This window comes from Mustela nivalis, assembly GCF_964662115.1.
Source record: "Mustela nivalis genome assembly, chromosome: 11".
NCBI lineage: Eukaryota > Metazoa > Chordata > Mammalia > Carnivora > Mustelidae > Mustela > Mustela nivalis.
In genome coordinates this window covers 38,629,447-38,651,781 of record NC_139030.1, presented here as the reverse complement: position 1 = coordinate 38,651,781, position 22,335 = coordinate 38,629,447, and the positions used below count along the sequence as shown (strand labels likewise).

Here is a 22,335-nt window from a genome sequence, read left to right as displayed (position 1 = left end):
AAGAGATGGTTTATATTTTTGTGGATAAAATGATATATAAAATGTCTCAAGAAAATGTGGGCAGCAGATTCATATGTACCACTATTCATACTAAATATAAATAAGTGAAATTCAGCTTCCTTTGACAAAGGTATCAAATATACCCACAGACAAGCTATTCATGCTGAAGATATTTATGTCTGTTCTACAGTTTGAAAGTAGAGACGTTCACAAGAAATACAAGAAATGTAATGTTTTCAATGACCAGTAAATAAACACAAATAAAGCAAGCAAAGTAGGCATAAAATGACATAATAAAATATGTTAATAAAACCCGAGAAATATTTTAGCCTCAGAAATACAAATAAATCAGTGATCATCTAGTATTTCCAGTTTAACAGCTGGTCTCAGCCTACTCTGAGGCAAAGTCCCTTAGAATCTCTTCTATTATCACAGTCCAAAAGAGACTACCTGTTGATAATATTCTAGCCAGCCAAAAGTTATCAAGGTATTCTAAAAGAGAGAAAGAGAAAAAAAACCCTGGTTTATAGAAAAGTATTAGTGATTCAATAAAAATGCTTACTAACCTGGTAGTAGGTGCCAGGCCTCTAGGTGCCACCGAACACAGGCAAGGGATTGCCATAATGCTGACATTCAAGAACTGACCCTGGATGGTCTGCCACTGATCACTACTGTCTAAAGGCAATGGAAGTGACTGGTTACTTTCCCTCACCAGAGCAAAATGTCAACAGGGTCTGGCTCAGTTCTTAAGGAGGTACTTTTAAGCTTACCAGATTTGGGAGATCCTTCTGCCTTCCTAAAAGTAAGAAAACAAAAGAAAAGAAAAACCACATCACACAAAAAATAACATCTATTCTATTGAGAAACTTCAAGAAATTAATTTGTTAAATATTTTCTTAGATTAGATCAAGTAAGTAAAAATATGTGAGTATATTCCATTACTGCATTATACTGTGCTGATTCATTTAAAGGTGGTGTCATAACCACCATCACAATGATGATTTTGCTTTTCTTTTAAAGACTAGAACATTTGCTTTGTGTGGCTTTGAGTAATGTTTGTGTTCCACACTAGACTGAAATTCTCCTGGCAAAAACCATGGGTTTTGTTTGTTTTCTGGCTTACTGTTGTGTCCAATGTGCCTGGTATGTAACATTCAATAAACAGGCTGTAGAACAAATAAGTGAATGATTGGATGGATGGATGGATGGAAGGAATCATTGTTTCTGAAGACAGAAGTCAAAAGTACATGGCCGTCTAGAATTACACTACTCTACATTCTTGGCTAATATTTTAGAAAAACAACCTAAGATCACAAGACTAAAAAATTGTGTATATCAAACTATTTCATGCCTTAAAGAAAGATACAGATGCTTATAGTACTTTGAGCTCTTTACCTACCATTCTTGTAAATCATGAGAGCTGATACATGGTAAAAAGGATATTTCACAGTCTTCAGGCCTAAAATACAATAAAATTTGCCATTAACACTCATGTACTCTAAGATACAAAATTTTTGGTTTAAGAAAAAAAAAAAGCTTACTTGAGTTTTGCCAGTGCCTTCATGACCGCAAAATCCCTTCGTTGGTTGGGTGACATCCATCGATTTTTTTCTGCAAAGGCCAAAGTTCTTCCACCAAAACCAAACATGGCGGAGAACCCAAAGCGAAGAAGCTTGCCAGTCGTGCTAAAAGTGCAGACATCAACTGGTTGTATGTGCCCTTGAATATCATGTTGGATATTAGTCAAGCAGTGAGAGGAGTAGAGCAAATTGTCAAAATGGCAAACACAGAAGAACCTATTTATTTACTTATAAAAGATCTCAAGCAATTTCCTATCAGGATAAATATCCTTGCTTTCTCTTCATCTCCCCTGACCTTCAACTACTGCAACTGCCATTTGTAAATTTTTCAGGTACCAAGGGAGAAACACAAAGTAGTAAATACTACAACTTCTTGTTATTTCATGTAAAACATGGTTAAAGAAGTCAAGTTAAAGTACACGGGCAAACTAAACTTAGATTTAACAGTAGTTTTGCATTGCACTTATCTGAGTTTACAGACCTCCCATTAATTGGAATAATAACAATTCTAGAGTAGCTGTGCAGTGAATTGTCTTTTTGTGTTTTTCTTTTAATAACGTCATCCCAGCCCTACCATCTAGATGTAGCCCAACAACAGTATCTGATATACTTCAAAAGGATGCATGGATTTTCTTAATCTGATTGTAAAATTGTGATTTTGACCACCATCATGATTTTTTTTTCTCAAAAGATTATAGTAAAACTTCATTTTCTACTCTTTATAGTGCCTGTGCTCTGAAAAGGGAGGCAGTTCAAATGGTGAAGCTTCGCCCTAGTTGACTTTTGATTTTCAGTAAAACATGTCTCTGCTTTGAGGGACAAAGAACTTGTCCTTCCTTAGATGCATCTGACAGAAATAAAACAGTCATATATAAATATAAAAACTTCCTTATAAGAAAGTCAACTTCCTTATAAAACAGGAACTTCTTTGAAAGAATTCTTACCCATTATAATGTGCAAAGTTGCAGTTACCACATGAGGGATTCCATGAAGAGAATGTGCGAGTACGTTAGTAGAGCCTGCTAAATCAATTCAAAACATGTATAATCAATGTAGTGTATGTTTTCATTTATGCACTTGTTCTTACTTTACACAGAGATGACTACGTAATGTTCAAATGAAAAATTAATGGAAGTTTATAAGTGTTCATTTACAGACTCACATCAAATAGTTGCCAAATTTTTGTTTAGCCTTTAAACAACTTAAAATTAGTAAATAGTTTATAGTATCTATTTGATCACTGCTTTTTTCCATCATTAATGTCTATTTTCTACCAAAATGTACTAGTTACGTCAAAGTCTACCCCAACTTCAATGAGTGGGTTTCTAACTTCTATCACAAAATGAGCACCAACAGCATTAAGGCTGTCCCTGGAGAGCAGAAACAAATGCATAAATATATAAATAAAAATCTAAATAGTAATGAAGAAAAAAATCTAAAATCACTGTAAAGTACTAGACAGTTTTTAAATACTTTTAATGAATCTTAGAGATAAGCTTTCATCCAAGAGGGGATTTTCCTCTTATAGAACAAATGGTATCCTCGATGAAGAAAATATTTATTTCCATGGTATTTACCACTATAAAAGTCTGTTTTGAGACATTATAGATTTCTTATTTTCATAATCATTAGGATAATATATGATCCACATGGATTTTGCCACCACCCTGCAGAAGAAAAGAGTTCTCTCAAGTCAGGCTTCTATAACATTTTTATATCTCTGGGATCTTGGGGTAAAAGCCTTTTTTTGAAGATGAAAAAATCAACTGGCCCCTGCCATTCCCAGGAGGTTAAAAGGATTTAAAATTACAAGACTACAAGTTTTCTTGAATTACAGATTGTAAGAAAGAAATGGCAGTAACAGCCAGCAGCTATGAAAGCGTGAAGGTTAGCCCCTGGACTTGTTAGCTGGGAACACTCCTGTATGGTCATACACGACCTCTTTGTTTTATATCACTAAAACTGATATGCTCAAGAGTTGTCAAGTTGAAGAAGCTTAGGCAACTCTGACATTCTTAACCAAGGCTGTCATTAAAATAATCGTTTTAAGGGACTTATCTAATATTAATGACTTCCAGACCTCTAGTAATACCAATTCAAAGAAAAGTCCATCTCAACCCTAATTAATAAAACTGTTCCAACTGATTTATCAAAGGGCAAATGATACTCTGATCTTTGTTACTCAGAATATGGCCCACTTTCCAGCTACAATACTCTGGTGCTTAGGACAATAAATGGGTGTTTATTAAAATGGTGACTCTGGGGTCCCACTCCAGACCTACTGAATCAGAGTCTGCATTTTATAAGATCCTCAGGTTTTGTGCCTGAACAGTAACATGAAGAGGCACTCATCTAGAATTGTATGGTCTAGGGACCAGGAGCATCAACATCATCTGGGAGCTTGTTAAAAAGGCAAATTTCTGGGTCCCACCTCCAACCACTGGAAACAGAAGGTCTGGAAGTAAGGCCCCAGGTGTCCATGCTTTAGCAAGTTCTCAAGGTGACTCATAGGCATCCTAAGGTGTAAGAATGGGTCCAGAAACCTGTTACTCAGTGGATCTTTACCCAGGAGTCAATTACCTAAGCCTTTCTAATTATCCTTTGACCACCTAACAGCTTACCCTCTGGTCATCTAATTGCTAATTAATCTGAAATAGGTGGGAGGGAAGAAAGGAAACAAATCAACCTATTTTGCTTCCCAATCAGATTTATGATAAAGGTTTTGGAGGAGACCACATAATTAGAGTGAGATATTTGGGATTATCAATGGATTACGGTACTCCATGAAACACATCTCCTCCATTACCATGGTTAATTGGGAATAGACCATAAAAGCATTCCTCTAGAAGGGCTATTAAAGAACATAATGTCATGTTGTCATGTGCAATAGAGAATGACACATATCATGACCCAAGAAAATAAAGACCATTTATTCCCTGTGAGTTTGAAGTATGCAAAGCATGTCCAAACACAACTCTTTTTAGATTGCTCAAGATCACTTTTCAAAATTTTTAGGTCTCGGGCTTTGCACCTTGACAACTTGTTCTTAAATCCGTAGAATTTGCAAAGAGGCATGACCAGAAATTATTTTAGTCATCTTCTACTCTGATTAACCCATTCCTTAGTCCTGAAGAACAGTTTTTTACACGCTGAATTAAAAAGGAAAGTTTGTGAGGAAAGTGCTTATAAAATGGTAATACTATAGATTGCTCAGTATTTTTGTTTGGATAATCTAAAAGACAGAGTACAATTTCCAAAAACAAAATGTGATCCATCTGAAAAGACGTCTACATGCCAAGAGAACATGTTGCTCACATAAATAACAACTATGTAATTTTAGCATTCTCACAAAAGCTATAAATGTTCTACCTCAAGGTAAACATTTTAATTAGTCTGAAAAGTTATTTTTCTTAACAGCTACCAGCAATTTTGCTCACCACCACCTCTCCAGACCTGCTAAAATGTGCCAGATACAAAGAGGGTAAGGACAGAAGTAGCAGTTCATGTAAAGCATGAGTGATGGAAGTACCAGGCAGAAATTATGGAGGCAAAAAGAAACAAGGGAAAAAATTGTCCTTGGAAGTGCAAGCACTTCTGCAGAACAATTAACTTAATTAACCAGACACCATGAATATTCATAAGGCCGTTAATGTCTCCCACATCCAAACAGATAAATGTGATGTAATGACTTCCTAGTCAAGCATATCTAAAATTCTCATGAAAACTGCACCTACACTTTGGTTCTTTGCCTGAAATATCATAGAAATTAACAGTCCCTTGGCAATATTTTATTCTCCTCAAATTAATTGGAAAGCATGAATTTATTTATGTGAACGCTATAGGAATATATGGTTTGCCATCAGTATGTGGATTGAGCCTTGTTTTACAACAACTGGATTGCTTTTTTATTTTTATGTCCTCTCTGGCTTTTTCCTCTATCCTCCCCCCACCCGTTTAATCGGAATCTCTCTGTATAGTTCCTTAGCACCAGTTCCCATGGCAACAAACACCATTGCTAATGGCCAGCAGTTCAAATACAGGCTTCCCCACATCTGATCCATTTGAGTCTGACCATAATTCAGCGGCTTAGTCTGTTGGCTCAGTGGAGTAATTTACTAAACGCTCTCCCTCTGGGTGTCTCTCTCCAGGAGGCAAATGGCTTCAAAAGCAGTCTGTCTTCTGTGCGCAGCCTGGAAACTTCCTGCCCCGCTCTTGTTCCCATTCTCTATCAAAGCCCAGATGGGGCATTGGGTCTTCCTATTAGTACATCCCGCACGTGACTTTCCCCTCTTTATGGAATCCATAAGCTGGAACTCCTATACCATGACCACAATTTTGGCAACAGGCTGTATTTTCTAAGCAAAGTGCATTCAAATGGCATATTAAGAAGATAAGCATAACCACTAGTTTTTCTAGCTAACTATTCCCTTTAGGTCAAACGCCTACCTGTGAGGGTAACAAGTTTACTTTTGATTCACAACAGTTAATAAGTGACCTCAAGTGTGAGTGCATATACTACTGAAGAGGAAATGACCTAAGCACATCCACTTGGCTTGGAAGGAAATGCTGAAAAACTCCACCATTACAGACAGAGCCACTAAAATGATGCGAAAAGGTGAAAATTACTGGCTCCTCTGGGCCACATTATTTTTCCCTCCCAGTTGAGGTTATTTTCTTCTCTTCTGCTTAAAGATCATCAAAGGTTTTTCTCTATATGCTTTATAATTACCAGGATATATCCAAATACGTGTCTCCTTTTAAATTCTTCTGGTTTTTTAAAAAGACTTCACAGTCTAAAAGAGCATTTGTGTATCTTTTGTTCTCTGTCTACGAACAATACTAAATACACTGATATCCATACTAAATGAATGCGGTTATCAAATGGATATAATGTTGAATTTTTTAACCAGTCACATTATTTCCTATTTTCATAGGAAATGGTCATTGTTTCTACTTTTCTTGTAGAGAGAATACTGTGTGAGGTTTTCCAAATGAAAAGAAAAGAAAGAATCACTTTCCATCACTACTGTTTGTTTAAATAATTTGGAAGGAGTGACTGACATAATGTAATAACCTTGTGAAAGATACTTTCCTCTCTTCTGGAAGCCGGGGCTACTCTAGCTGTTCTCCCAGGCTCCCACAGCTTTCCGCTCCCTTCCCCTGCTCACAAGTTCTCCCAGAAAGCCTCCCAGCAGGGTGTTCCTTGCTCTCAAACTCCCATAGTTCCCTACTGTTTATCAAATACAATTCAGACCCCTCCCTGTGGAGCCCAGGAGCCACCCTGCTTTGGGACAGTTCTGATCCCGCCATCACCCAACAAATGACCTGTTTTCTATTTCTCCATGCTCTTGAATTTCACTTCGGCATTGGTTATTTTTGCAATGAAGAAAATAACTCATCCTCATCAGGCCAGATCCTGCCCATTTTAGGCCTAATTCAAGGGCACGTGCTCTATTAAGTCTTCTATACGTTCATTCACTTTATAAATGTTATTGAACGTTCACTGCGTCGCGTTCTATTCTAGCTGCTGGCAATACAGCAGTGAGAATGAATCTCTCTAGCATTCTCAACTCCGGGTTATCTCTTTATACTCCGATAATGGGAGTAACAACATTTTACCTCATATGACAATGTAAACAGCTTGACTAAAGGGGCCTTGTGAAATTTCATACCTGGGGCTGTGTGATCACTAGACCTTTATAGAGGAAGCCAGATTAATAACTATCCCATTTGTCAATTGTTTAACTATGTATTAAATCCTCCACATACACCATCTAATACTACAATAACCTTATACTGAGGTGAATATATATATGGGTATCTTTTTTACAGATTAGAAAAACGAGGCTCAAAGAAATTAAATAACTTGTCCAACGTCTCACATTTGCTAGTGGAAATGCCAAACTTGGGTCTTTCAGATTCAAAGTCTCCATTTAACTCTGTGTTACATTGTCTAGGATAGGAAGTGAAACAGAGAAAGATAGGAGAAGAGGTGCCAATTAGCAAATCCATGGTCACTGGCTTGCCTGCTGGTATTAAGCCGAGTGGCAGCTGTGCTCGGGCAGGGGTGAGAAGGCTGTCTGTTTCCTTCCCAGCATTCTTCTGGGCTCTGAGAAGCAAAGCATGGGCAACTTCACTGGCAGATCCATCGCCACCAACACAGACGACACTAGAAAACAAGAAATTAAAGAATGCAACACTTTACACTAATTGGTAATTATTCATGAAATCTCAACTTCAGAAGAGTAACCTTATATATTCAAGTGCAAGATTACTCACATGCACCTTCCAACATTTTAGTAAATATCAATGAATAAGGAGGCCCTAGCATAGCACTGGTCGAGTTTACTTTGAGAATATGATTCCTACACAATACCCCATAGACAAAATGTTTTTAAGTGGGTTAAGAGGCATTAAAACACTTGAACATGTTAATTCATGTTGAATCTGCGTTTGGCTCTGTTGATATCCAAAAGTATATTGTTCTCATTTTATGTTAGCAGTCACGTACAATTCATTTAACCAACTGCTAATTTTCAATATAGCTCTGAAACGACAGCTGTAAAAGTCATGTGAAATATGAAACTTTAAGAAGCGATTTACCATTAGTAGATAAATACAGTAATTACAAACCTGAACTGTTTTTTATCTTTTGGACATTACTACTAGTTGGCACTTTTAAAATTACTGTTACTGCCCTTTTGATCCTAGTCAGTACTGCTAATAAGATTTCATGGTAAGTAGACTACAGCCGTGGTGGTGGCAGAAATTCATGAAAGTAATATATCGAATTTCAGAAATTTGTTTCATAATTATTTGTATTTAAAAGATGTAAAATAGGGGCGCCTGGGTGGCTCAGTGGGTTAAAGCCTCTGCTTTCGGCTCAGGTCATGATCCCGGGGTCCTGGGATCAAGCTCTGCATTGGGCTCTCTGCTCAGTGGGGAGCCTGTTTTCTCCTCTCTCTGTCTGTCTGCCTCTCTGCCTACTTGTGATCTCTGTCAAATAAATAAATAAAATCTTAAAAAAAAAAAAGGACGTAAAATAATCTTAAGTAGCAAAAGCACATTAATTTACCCAAAAGGAGGAAGAGTTTGTGTTACTGAAAGCAGGTGTCATAACTCAAGGCCCATAAGAGCCTAGCAAAAATGGAAGGTCACAATGAGTCTAAAGAAGGGACGGATTGGGACGCCTGGGTGGCTCAGTTGGTTGGGCGACTGCCTTCGGCTCAGGTCATGATCCTGGAGTCCCGGGATCAAGTCCCGCATCGGACTCCCAGCTCCATGGGGAGTCTGCTTCTATCTCTGACCTTCTCCTCATTCATGCTCTCTCTCACTGTCTCTCAAGTAAATAAATAAAATCTTAAAAAAAAAAAAAAAAGGGACGGATTTTCAGTTCAGCCCACTCACGTCATCTGGGAGGCATGCCTAGGTTTTTCAGACACTTTTCATCCTCTGATTCTTCTAGAACCACCACAGATTCTGATTTTGGGGTGAGTCTCCTAATTTGTCAATATTATCAACTAGCATTCAGTTTATTAAAAACCTCCATGTGCCAAACAAACAGCTTATGGATCATGAACAGCAGGTTTTATTTGTTTTAAAATAGATTTATTTATTTGAGAAAGAAAGCAAGTGTGGGACGAAGGGTAGAGAAAGAAGAGAGAAACCCAAGCAGACTCCACGTTCAGCACAGAGCCTGAGGTGGGGCTCAATCTCAGGACCCTGAGATCAGACCTGAGCCAAAACCAAGAGTTGGACGTTCAACTGACTGGGCCACCCAGGTGCCCTGGTCACCAGCTTTTAAATGGTTCCTTAAGGTTAGGAAACTCTTGACTTTGGTGAACCCAGAGTCTGAGGGTGCCTCAACTCCCCACCCCCCACCTTTTTCTCAGCCTTCCAGCCCCTGCACAGAGCTGTGGTTCAGCCCTAGGACTGCACACTGCCTGACAGGATCCAGGTCCACCCTTGTTATTAGAGACTCCAGGACGTGGGATATGACCCAGTCATTATTGACTAGGGGTACTATTTTAGGTCTGAAAGGATTCTAGGGGTTCATCATGTGGCCACTGATTCAGAAAAAAAGTGATTGTACCTACTGAAGGTCGACTTTATGTCAGAAAATAAAGTTCTGGTTTATTTTGGTTCTTTTCTATTAAATCCTCAGAGTTCTATGAAGTAGGCATTAGCCTCATCTTTATAGAGGGGGAAGCCAAGGTTTGATGTGAACCTTGTCTAATATGATTTCAAAGATCTTGGAGATTGGCCAACACTCTATGAACTTAAGCACACCTAGGAGATTCACACCCTTTCTACCCACTGAGGTGTGTGTGATCTAAGCAGAGCACGTAAGGTCTTTCTACCCGCTGAGGTGTGTGTGATCTAAACAGAGCACATAAGGTCATCCAACAAAACATCTAACTTAGCACAGAACCTGACTTTGCCATTCTGTATGGCAGCATCTGACCCCTGGGATCATGCACCCAGTAGAGCATCCGGTACATGTTAACTCACTGCTAGAATTGATAGTGATGGTTCCGCTGTGAACATACTCTGCCACAAAAGCCTTTGAGTTTTTGTCCTAACACGTCCTAGGTTACTTATTTTGAAACTTTAACAAATGATAATTACAATAATAAAGTAACATTTAGTGAATGATTACTATGTACCAGACACTGTTCTCAGCACCCTCCATGTATAAACTCATTTAATTTGGACACTAATCATATGCAATAGATATTTTTACCTTCAATTTTCAATTGGGAAACTAAGGCATAGAAAGATTAAGTAACTTTTCCAAGGTCATTACATAGTGACAGAAGGAGGATTTGAAACATCACAATTCAGCCTTAAGAGACAGCACTACTACTAGTCCATGTCTTGTATCCTTTCTATATGTGAAATCTAATGAAAATTACCTTATGGGAAGCTTACTCTTTTGGAAATCAGTTTACCAATAGAATTAATGTGTAATTAAATGTGTTAAAGTAATATATTTATGTTGATAACTATTATATCATTAAGATCACCTCCAGGAATAGTTACTCAGCCTCAAGGATATACTTCAGGCAAACCTATCACAAGAGTCTGCACATTACAAGAAAAGGCAAAGCAAACACCCACCCACAACCTTTTATGTGTTAATTTAACCACACTTAAGAGTTACCCTAAACATAAAACTTAAAGTAGCTAATCTTTTGCATGTGCTACATCTTGTATTTTCAGAAAAAGTAAACTCCTTCTTGCCATGACCCCAAATACAATCATTCTGCCTGGAAAGGTAGAAGCAGAGGCTGATACCTTATTTCTCTTCATAAAATTTCCCTTTATATAATTTTTAAATCTGTGTTTCTTCATCTACAAACCAGTATCATCTTTGAAATGTTCCCAACAGGTTACTAGGTTTTGATTTAAACTTTTTCTTTTTTGAAGAAAAGTACTTTTTAAAAATTACCTTACTTAGTAATACAGATACGATGGTCAATGAGGTCAAGTCTCAATGTTAGTCAATAATGTCCAAATCAGCATAGGTCTAGTTCATGGTGAAATTTTAAAAAGAAGAGAAAAACTAATTCAAGTTCAAATAAAACACTATGGAGCAAAATAGGAAATATTAGTACATTTATAACTGCATAAGAGCTACAGATGAGCTTAACCATGCTCACACTTGTAAATTCAATGGTTCCAGCTACAGGTCTCTGCACCTGACGGTACTCTTTTCTTTGCCGTTACAAAATGTTCTCTCCATGCATAGTAAAAATAGGAGGCGAATAAAAAGTGGCACTCCTACAAGTTTGAGTGATGGATCTCAGAGTGTTTGCTAGGATACACTGGAGATGCACAACAGCGATCTTGCGTACTGATCCATGTGTTCCTGTTAGCTTTTTTGCCATGATATGTCTTTATAGAAACATATGTAACTCATCAAAAATTCCAAAATCTTAACAAGTAACATTTCTTAAACATTATTTACCAAACCATCTGGCTTTATTAAGGTCTAAGAATATTTCTTGGACCTTAAACTGTCTGGTCCGTGTCTATAAACCTTTAGATGATTTTCTAATCACACCCTACCAGTAGCTTCACTTGAGTCAGGCAGAAATGCTCCAGGCTCAAGTTCTTGAAGGAATCCCCTCTCTCATCAATGACCATAGAATCTTGGGGGTAGCTTATCCCAACCTCGAATCGTCTGTACCTTTTTCTCAGGAAGTCCTTCAACAGCCACTCTTTGAACACATTCAGAAACAGGAACACACAAAGGGAGTGCATTCCGTTTTCAAATGCTTCAGCTTGTTAGAGAATTGTTCTTTCTTTTTAATTGAAGTATATTTGACATATGACATATTATGAGGGTCAGGTACATAACATAATGACTCAACATTTGTATGCATGCAAAGTGATCTTCACAATAAGTCTCATTCCCAGCCATCATCATACAAAGTTACAAAAAACTATCTTCTTGTCACACTTTCTGGATCTCTTTCAGCAACTTTCAACTATGCAATACACTGTGACTGACTATAGTCCTCATGCTGTATATTACAGCCCCCTGACTGATTTAAAACTGGAAGTCTGTACCCCTTGATCTCCTTCACCCACGTCACCCCCCCACCTCCATCCCTCCAGCAACCACCAATCTGTTCTTTTATCTTGGCATTTGTAACAACATGGAAGGACCTAGAGAATATTGTAACATGGAAGGACCTAGAGAGTATTATGCCAAGTGAAATAAGAGAAAGATAAATACAGTATGATTTCATACATACGTGGAATCTAAAAAACAAAATGCATACAAAGAATTATTCTCTTAAAGTGTCTAAAGAAACTATGTTTCCATTGTCCTCCTCATATACCTAATCTGTGTAATTCTAAGTGGAGTGACTTAAAATGACCATTTTAGTAATTGTTCCCAGATCGCAACGGAAAAACTAGGCCCATGAAAATAAATGAGGTATTGATGGAATCTTAGAAAATAGATGATTTTCAATAGAAATTTTAAATTATTATAAGACCTAAATAAATCAGCATGTTGTGGAATTCAGAAACCATCAAATCATTGAACTTACATCATAGAATAGTTAGGTCAAAGTATGTGGTTAAAAAAATGTGGATAATAACAAAGATCTGCATACCATTTAGGGCCACACTGTTAAATAACAACACCTGCCATGTGAAATAAACAAGAATTAAGTACATTCAGTTAGAGAAAAAAATTACTATACTGCACTTCAGTCTTTTGTCATTCTGCAAAAGTCTTAAAAAGATTTTATTTATTTATTTGAGAGAGAAAAATCACAAGCAGTGGGGAGGAGCAGAGAGGGATAGAGCAGCAGATTCTCTGCTGAGCAGGGAGCCTAATGCGGGGCTCGATCCCAGGACCCTGAGATCATGACCTGAGCAGAAGGCAAACACTTAACCCACTGAGCCACCCAGGTGCCCCTCTGCAAAATTCATCTTCCTCCTTACATAGTATAATTACTAATGAAACTTATTTATACATAGCACATTTACACATATATATAGCACATAGAACTTCAAAATGGTGATGGGCAACACCAGGTCTAATATCTATGATATCTGTTACCCTCATTATTTATATAATTATGTTTTGAAGAAAGGACTTATCTGCAATACAGCCACACTTAAATATTCACAAGCTGTGTTTCAGGACTATACTAACAGGCAGTAGGTGGTAGGCATGGGTCCCCCAATTACTTTATTTTTCTAATGTAGTTGCCATTTAAAAAAATTTTTTAGCGTAAAAGTAGGAATTTATTAGAACATTGGAATAGTCTGTATTTTTTATAAAAGTTCAGTTTTTAATTTTTTTTAGTATTTTAATTTTTATTATGTTCAGTTAACCACTGTGTAGTACCTCAATTATCTTTCTTAAATTGTATACTTGCAAGATAGTTTGCCAAATGTATCCTGTTAATCTGTCTAGCTTTAAGTGTAAAACTCTTTTCTTTTTAAAGATTTTATTTATTTATTTGACAGAGATCACAGGCAGAGTTAGGCAGAGAGTCAGGCAAAGAGAGAGAGGAGGAAGCAGGCTCCCTGCTGAGCAGCAAGCCCGATGCAGGGCTCCATCCCAGGACCCTGAGATCATGACCTGAGCTGAAGGCAGAGGCTTTAACCCACTGAGCCACCAGGCACCCCTTTAAACCCCTTTAACTGTAAAGCTCTTAAGTAATCTCCTACCTCATACTCTTCATTCTCAATAATCATGTAATGTTGTCATCTAGATTTGCTCCTCTCAGATTCCTTTTTAAAAAGTCTTGTTTTACTTATCAAATGTTCTTCTTCATCCACTAATATTGTTTCTTTTTTTAATTTTTAATTTTTATTTTTTTATAAACATATCATATATTTTTATCCGCAGGGGTACAGGTCTGTGAATCGCAAGGTTTACACACTTCACAGCACTCACCATAACACATACCCTCCCCAATGTCCATAACCCCAACCCCCTTCTCCCAACCCCCCTCCCCCCCAGCAACCCTCAGTTTGTTTTGTGAGATTAGGAGTCACTTATGGTTTGTCTACTAATATTGTCTCTTATAAAAAAAATATTAAGCACTTCTGGACAAACAACCCTAATAATGCTCTATTTTGACTGCATTACTTTCCTTCCTAAAATATTCTAGTAGTTCTTTGAGAAGAGCAAAGCCTTTCACCCTACAGTTCAAAGACACAACTGCCCTTCCTGATATTACATTTTATTTCCTGCCCATTACCATGTGACACAGGTAATTCACATAATTGTCACCTTTTAAACCCCTGAAATATCAACTCTTGTAAAAAAAAAAAAAACTTCCCTAAAATGTTTTTGTCTTACACATCAATCCATCACTTTGCAAATTGATTTGCCTACTTTTTAAAAAACTACATATGTCACTCGCCTCATTTCTAATGTTTCCATGACAGTGAACGATTTCTACACACTCCAACAATGTATTGCAAACAACAGTTTCCAATGCCCACTCTGGATAGCACACTTAATTGGTAGCCACTAAATTACAAAAGAATTAAAATTGGCATCTTTATTTATACTGAAAATAATATATACATATTAAAATATTTTATTTATTCATTTGAGAGAGAGAGAGAGCACAAAAGCAGGGGGTAAGGGACAGAGGGAGAGGGAGAAACAGTGAACAGGGAGCCTGACATGGGGCTCGATCTCAGGACGCTGAGATCATGACCTGAGCCAAAGGCAGATGCTTAACTAACTGAACCGCCCAGGCACTCCAATATATTTGTATGTATAAAATATTTACCTGCAATCACAGCCAAATGAACCAGTGGGTAACTATTAATATTATCAATAAATGTACAAAAGAGGATCTCAATATAGTTATACCATATAACCTTCCATCAATGCTTTTCTAGATACTCACACGGTTCAAGCCAAGAATTAAGGACTACAGATCCAAATATATGCACACTAGGTCAGTATGATGTGGTCCTCTTTGATTTCCTGGCACTTAGATATCTCTCCTTTTGTTTTCCTATGCCTGATCCTGAGAGGCAGAGGACCAGGCCATATTGTGATCATTAGTTGTTAGTATACAGATAGAAATGAAATAGTCTAATTACATACACCACAAATACTGAAATACTTATAAGCCCCAAATATGTGGCTAAAGACTAACAAAAACATTCCAGAACATAGGCCATGGGACACATACAGACCAATAACATAACCTACCCATCAAATTCCTGGAGTTCACAATCCTTCAGCAGTGCCAGAGCGTGCCCTTCGTACTCTGTTACTATTTAGAAACAAAACCCCAAAAAAACAGGTTAAAGTCTTAAACAATGATCTACACTCTTTCACTTAGTTTGGCAAAATAATATCATAAACATATGGTCGGGTCATAAAACAACATTTATCCTTGAATATTTATATTTTAATCACGGGAAAGAGGATTAAGTGTTACTTGTCTGATGTGTTTTATAGCTTTATGTAAAAAAGGGTCATATATTTGTTCCAACTACATAAGTCATTCGGAGCGATCCCACACACAGCAGTCAGATCATTTATCTTGGGGCATGTCTGTTCAGTGTTCCCTTCCTGATATTATAAAGAAGATACATTTCCCTCAAATCAGAAGCCTAAGAGCAGCAGTATTTTGAAAATAAAGCACATTAGCTGGCATCAAACAGTCAATGTTAAATCGCTTTGGCAACCTCACACGAATAAATTAGTGGAAAGGTTAGTGTAAGATTTACATACTAGAAGAATGTGTATCTGGAACGGCTAGACTAAAAAGAGGAGGAGCTGGACGTGAAAACAACGAAGGCAAGCCAACACCGACGGTAACAGACCCAAAGCGGAGGAGGACGGTGGCACGGACCCACCAGCGCCCAAGCCTCTGAGGAAACGGATCTGTCACTCCCTATCGCTGTCTCTACAGTCGTGATGCCCTACGCAGTATTGTAAATGCCAGTGGAGACAGCACAAACTGGCACACTGCAGATGGCACCAAGCATCCCAACCACATTTAGCATTTTCTAGGGCAGCGCTGCCAGAAGAGACAGCCCAGCTGTATCCACCCATCAAAGATTTCTGCTGACTGACATGACATTGCAGATGGATTTTTTGTGTAAGAATGTGCATCATTATATGCAAGATTACATTAATCTTTCATGCCTGTCTGTCCCTGGTGCCAGTATGGTTCAAGCTTTTCCTACAATGTTTTTAGATATTGTTAAGAATTATTAGTCTTGGTGTCGAAAAGAATCATTCTGGATCCAGCAGCATTACATTGTAATTCTCCCACAGCTTATTCAAAGGCTGTTAACATTCACATGAATAAAACTTCTCTGTATTAAATTCTAATCAGAAGAAAGCTAGGAGGAAACTAAGGATAAAATATTAATATTAATAAACTTGGAAGGTTAAGTTATCATAAGTGATTGTGTTGATCATTTATAACTTCAGCAAGTAGTCAAAACCTTAAAAATAGGAAATAAAATGTTATATACATACACACACTGAAAATACTTAATGATATTATGAAGAAATATTTATGCTGAGAATCAGTTAATCAAATCTTGCTTTTAGGCTGCAGCTTACTCTGGTAAAGCTTTTCAAATCCAATACAAAGGTAGCTTTAAAACTAGGCTATGGCTAAACACTACCTTTATTCAAGAAAAATTTTAAATAATATTCTATTTCTTTGATTTTGCAGGTAGAATTTGACAATATATTGATACAGATTATCCGAGAAGAGTAATTTTTAAAATGACATTGGAAAAGTTAAAAAAGAAAAAAAAAAATAGTGACCTGAAACAAAAAGAAAAGATGAAAGAAACTTGATCACAAGATATTAGGAAAATGAACAAAAAGAATGAAGTCCTTGGCAACAGGGAGCTCATATTCTGGAGACAGAAATGAGACGCTGATTTTAAAACATAAATGTACAATATGAAGTAGTAGTAAGTGATTATAAAAAAATAACAGGGATAAAGGATAGAGACTACTATTTAGATACAGTAGAAGAAACTGAAGTATTTATTTAGACATAATATTAGGGGCCCTGGAGTGAGAAAGAGCCAGATTCAAATCATCCCATTCCAAATAAACATAAGGAACAGACTACTAGACAAATGCAGTTTCAAAAAATTACTGGCCTTTTCTTTCACTTCCTTTCCTTTTCTAATAAGAATGATACCCTATGACACTTGTATTCAGAAAATTTGGAGATTCCATTCTTTGCAAGGCTTTGAACTCAGTTCTCAGTGCTGGGATTCCTCCAAATACCAGAACTTTCACTTTATATATTACTTCCTCAAGGAGATAAGATTGGAAGAAAGTAATGTCTTGATGTTAATGCTGAATGTTGATGAGGAAACAGGCTGTAGTAAAATCAGATGAAACCTGGACTTCAAGAAACCTTTCTTAGTCTGGTGTTAAAATTTTTTAATGGGATAAGACACTGAGATGGCCTGTAGGTACTTCCAACTTAGCTCCAGATGGAATCTGTTATTTCTACCTTCAGATTGCCTCTCAAATATATTGTTCTTTGTGTTCCATCATCTCCTCCCTGCTCCCAAGACAGGAAAATTACTTCCTAGCTTGTCTCCCTCCTCACTCTCCACAACTACTCCAAGGTCAAGACCAGTTGCTTTGGTCTTTGTTGCTATAGTATCCCTCCTCAAGCCAATGTCCATGGTCCAGCACTAATATTTTTTAATGTGGATAGTGTAACAGTCTTCCCAAGTCTGCCTCCAACCTTTATCCTACTCTCTCCAGAATGACTTTCTCAGGTCTCCTATCCTTCTTCTACATAACCTCCCCACAGATGAGTCTACACTGTCATCAGAGACAAGCCCCAGACATCTGAGTACTGGAAACAGGATTTGTCATATACATCCACAATTACTTAAGGAATAACAAAAAGAACCTCTCACTCGATATGATGCATGAACAGGTACTCTCCAGATTTTTATTAAAATGCAGGTAAAATTGGAAAGAAATAATGCCCTGACCTACTAGCATCTTTTGTGACTCAATTTTATCAAATTGCCTCGCTTTCTGCTGGGCAAGATCAGGAATAACAGGAGGCATTTCCAGGCAGGGAAGGCTTTAAGTAGAGACAAAGAGCCAAAGAGAAAAAAAAAAAAAAATTCCAAGAGGAGATTTGGTAAAAGTGTTGTAAGTTAAACTCGTGATCCTAGAAGGAGGGGTTGGGGGGAAAGGTGACAACAAACTCCACTTTCTTTACAATTCCACCAGGGCCAAATAGGAAGTAATAGCACTCCCATGAGCCCTGAGTTGGCAAAGATCAAGGCTAAATTCAGATGTGCCTTTGACCATGATAATGATGGTGAGTATGATAAGGTCTACAGTTGGTTAACACAAAAATTGACTGAAGGAGATGGAACTGCCTATCATGAACAAGATAGATCAAGAGCAGACATATGATCTGTTTCAAATACTTTAATGACTCTTATACGCAGGATGGGATGCATTTATTTTGTACTAGGGCAAAAGAGAACACTGACTCTAAAAATTACAAGGAGGCAAAAGTCATCTCACAAGTTCTCCCTTCAGTTCATGCCTTGCACACAGGCATCTGATCAAAGGGACAGATAGGTTTGCAATCTGGCCAGTATACCTAACTCAATATGCTGGTGGCCTTGGGCTGAATCAGCTCAGAGAGAAGGGTACCTTTATATAAGTTAGAACAAAAAAGGTGTCTTTTCTAATATGGACAAGTTATAGAGACTCTGACTCAATAAAGACCAGCAGTATTATCCAGTAATGGCAGACAGGGACATAGGGTCCCCAAGCAAAGCCCAAGAGTTCATCCATGAGTCAGGCCACACCTACACTCCACCACATGGGGGAAATTAAACTAGATCACTCTCAAGTTATTTCCAGTTTGATCTCTCAGGTGCCTTTTCTTACTTTATTGTTCTATGAATTATCCTATGAATTTATAATCTCTCAAAAACCCTCTTAGACCTTAAATAATGTACTTCCTGAAATCTACTCTGTTTTGGGAGAAGGATAAAGAAAGGTTATCATAGGCCAGCTTGGGCTTACCACTCATGTTCTTCCTCAACTCAAATGCCAACAAGTTATTAGAAAAAAGAAAAAAACTCCATTTCTAAGTTCTTCCAGAAGTTTTTCTGACACTATTATTAGATACTGCGCTCGTGGTGGCAGCAAAGGGGGAATCCAAGTTCAGCTCAAGTATTTCAAAAGATGCTGATCTATATTCAGAAGTAGTTAGGGTTTCAGCAGTAACCAAAAGGAAAAGTATATTTTTATTAATGTGGTGATTCCTTTTTTAAAAAAAACTGGAAGTTTATGCCTTCTGACACCTTTCACTCATTTCTCCCATTTCCCACCTCCCACCTCAGGCAACCAAGAATCTGTTCTCTACACCTGTATGTTCAATTGGGGGTTCATTCTTTGTTTTTTTCAAGATTCCACATATAAGGGAGATCAGATGGCAATTTAACTTTCTCTGACTTAGGTCACTTAGCATAATGCCCTTAAGGTCCATTCATGTTGTTACAAATGTCAGGAGTTCCTTTTTTTATGACCAGATAATATTTCATTGTGTGTAAGTATGCGTATACACATGCACACACACATATACCCACATATCTAGACCCTACAATTTCTTTCCCATTCATCCACTGATGGACACTTAGGTTGCTTCTATGTCTTGGCTATTGTGCTACAATGATCATGGGAGTGCAGCTATCTTTTTGAGTTAGTTATTTTTTCTCCTTTGGATAAATATCCAGAAGTGGAATTGTTAGACCATATGGTAGCTCCATTTTTAAATTTTTGAGAAACTTCCATACTGTTTTCCTCAGTGGCTGCACCAAGTTACATTCCTACCAGCAGTGCACCAAGGGTTCCTTCCCTTCGCTCCACATCCTCACCAACACTTTTTGTTAAGAGCCATTCCAGCAGATGTGAGGTAATAGTTCACTGTGGCCATGATCGACATTTCCCCGATGATTAGTGATGTTGAGCATCTTTTCATGTACCTGTTGGCCATCTGCAGGTCTTCTTTGGGAAAATGGTTTTTCAGATCCTCTACCTACTTTTTAGACCAGCTATTAATTTTGCTATTCATTTTTAAAAGAAACTTATAGAAAAAAATCCTTTATAATATACATACCTAGCTAGAATGTTTCAAATCCTGCCTCATTTATCTAAGCATTATCTCCTAGTGAATTTATCATGTCAAATATATTACAGAGAGCAGACATTTCTGCAAAGAAGACATCCAGATGACCAACAGACACATGAAAAAGTGCTCCATATCACTCGGCATCAGGGAAATACAAATCAAAACCACAATGCGGTATCACCTCACACCAGTCAGAATGGCTAAAATCAACAAGTCAGGAAATGACAGATGCTGGAGAGGATGCGGAGAAAGGGGAACCCTCCTACACTGTTGGTGGGAATGCAAGCTGGTGCAGCCACTCTGGAAAACAGCATGGAGGTTCCTCAAAATGTTGAAAATAGAACTGTCCTATGACCCAGCAATTGCACTATTGGGTATTTACCCTAAAGATACAAACGTAATGATCCAAAGGGGCACGTGCACCCAAATGTTTATAGCAGCAATGTCCACAATAGCCAAACTATGGAAAGAACCTAGATGTCCATCAACAGATGAATGGATCAAGAAGATGTGGTATATATACACAATGGAATACTATGCAGCCATCAAAAGAAATGAAACCTTGCCATTTGCGACAACATGGATGGAACTAGAGCGTATCATGCTTAGCGAAATAAGTCAAGCAGAGAAAGACAACTATCATATGATCTCCCTGATATGAGGAAGTGGTGATGCAACATGGAGGCTTAAGTGGGTAGGATAAGAATCAATGAAACAAGATGGGATTGGGAGGGAGACAAACCATAAGTGACTCTTCATCTCACAAAACAAACTGAGGGTTGCTGGGGGGAGGGGGTTTGGGAGAAGGGGGTGGGATTATGGACATTGGGGAGGGTATGTACTTTGGTGAGTGCTGTGAAGTGTATAAACCTGGTGATTCACAGACCTGTACCCCTGGGGATAAAAATATATGTTTATAAAAAATAAAAAATTAAAAACGGGAAAAAATATATATATTACAGAGTTTATATTCCATTTAGTCTCAGCAATGCACACAAGATATGTTAAAATAATGGTCATACTGGATGTCCAGAAAATACGTACATTTCTGTTTTACTCTTTCATGTATTTTTTCTTTCAAGGTGTGTACTGAATCTACTACATAATTTATGAAACAGACATGCACAGCATTATGACCATCTTTCTATGGCACTTCATAATATACACGGTAGTTTCAAATGCATTATCTGACTCAAACTACAAAACTACACTGTGAGACAGGCAGGAAGATTGTAATCTTTTCAAGGATCCATATGTTTATTCAGTCCTTTGCACAAAATAGCAAACTTTCAAAATATAAATATTTAGCTAATATACATACTGAAATGGTTTAATATGCAAAAGATGGAGTTTTAAAATTTTGCCTGTAGGAGTGGTAGGCAGCTAATAATTAGCCATTCTGCACAAATATATAAGAAAATTATAAGTTTGCTTTATAAAATATCCTAATTTTATGTTGAACTAAATATAACATTCAATAATGTTTATAAATTTAGGGAAAAAAGAGCCCTAGGACATAAAACTCTTCTCTTCAACATGAAGGAAAGCAAGCACATTCTTATCATTTCCTCTGCCTTCCGTCAGGTTTTTCATGCACCAGTCTTTCTTCTAGGAGCTGTCTCTTCCTTCCTAATCTCTATTCTGTTGGCAGGATCATCGCTGCTAAACCAGATGACAATGCTATGATAAAAAAATGACACTAATGTTGGATCAATACATGACAAGTAAACTACGGAGTACAGCAAAAATGTCAGTCCAGAATCTGGATTTAAACTTCCTCTAATGGACATGGTTGGGAGCCTTCCCAGAAGCCACTTGGGCCTTTTTTATTTTCTCCGTAATAGCACCCAGATTCAGTTCAGGTATTTCCAGCCTTCAGGAAAAGGGGTTCCTACTTCCAGACGATGGGATGGGTCTTAAGAGTTAAGAGACTGCATGCTCCAGCTCAGGCACACATTGTAGACAGTCAAACTGACAGGAGAAAATTTTAATCCTTGCTCAGTATTAAAGCATGTTGGATCTCTCTCATACACGCACGTTTCCCTATCCTACTTGATTTGAACAAAGAAGGATTTAATCCACTGTCAACAATT

General features: G+C 37.6%; 1 protein-coding gene across 6 annotated transcripts in view; it reads right to left on the bottom strand.

Annotated features, from left to right (window-relative positions):
* CERKL (CERK like autophagy regulator) overlaps window positions 1-22,335 on the bottom strand; it is a 136,737-nt gene that overhangs the window by 28,149 nt on the left and 86,253 nt on the right. For 3 of the 6 annotated variants that reach the window (XM_082690237.1, XM_082690235.1, XM_082690232.1), the window contains 7 exons: window positions 15,289-15,352; window positions 7,607-7,749; window positions 2,525-2,602; window positions 1,542-1,719; window positions 1,400-1,459; window positions 771-796; window positions 567-675 (listed from right to left, as the gene is read on the bottom strand). In XM_082690237.1, the coding sequence (XP_082546363.1) occupies window positions 567-675; window positions 771-796; window positions 1,400-1,459; window positions 1,542-1,719; window positions 2,525-2,602; window positions 7,607-7,749; window positions 15,289-15,352 (658 nt within the window). The remainder of the gene's footprint in view (window positions 1-566; window positions 676-770; window positions 797-1,399; window positions 1,460-1,541; window positions 1,720-2,524; window positions 2,603-7,606; window positions 7,750-15,288; window positions 15,353-22,335) is intronic. The other 3 variants (XM_082690236.1, XM_082690233.1, XM_082690234.1) reach the window with 1 other exon arrangement.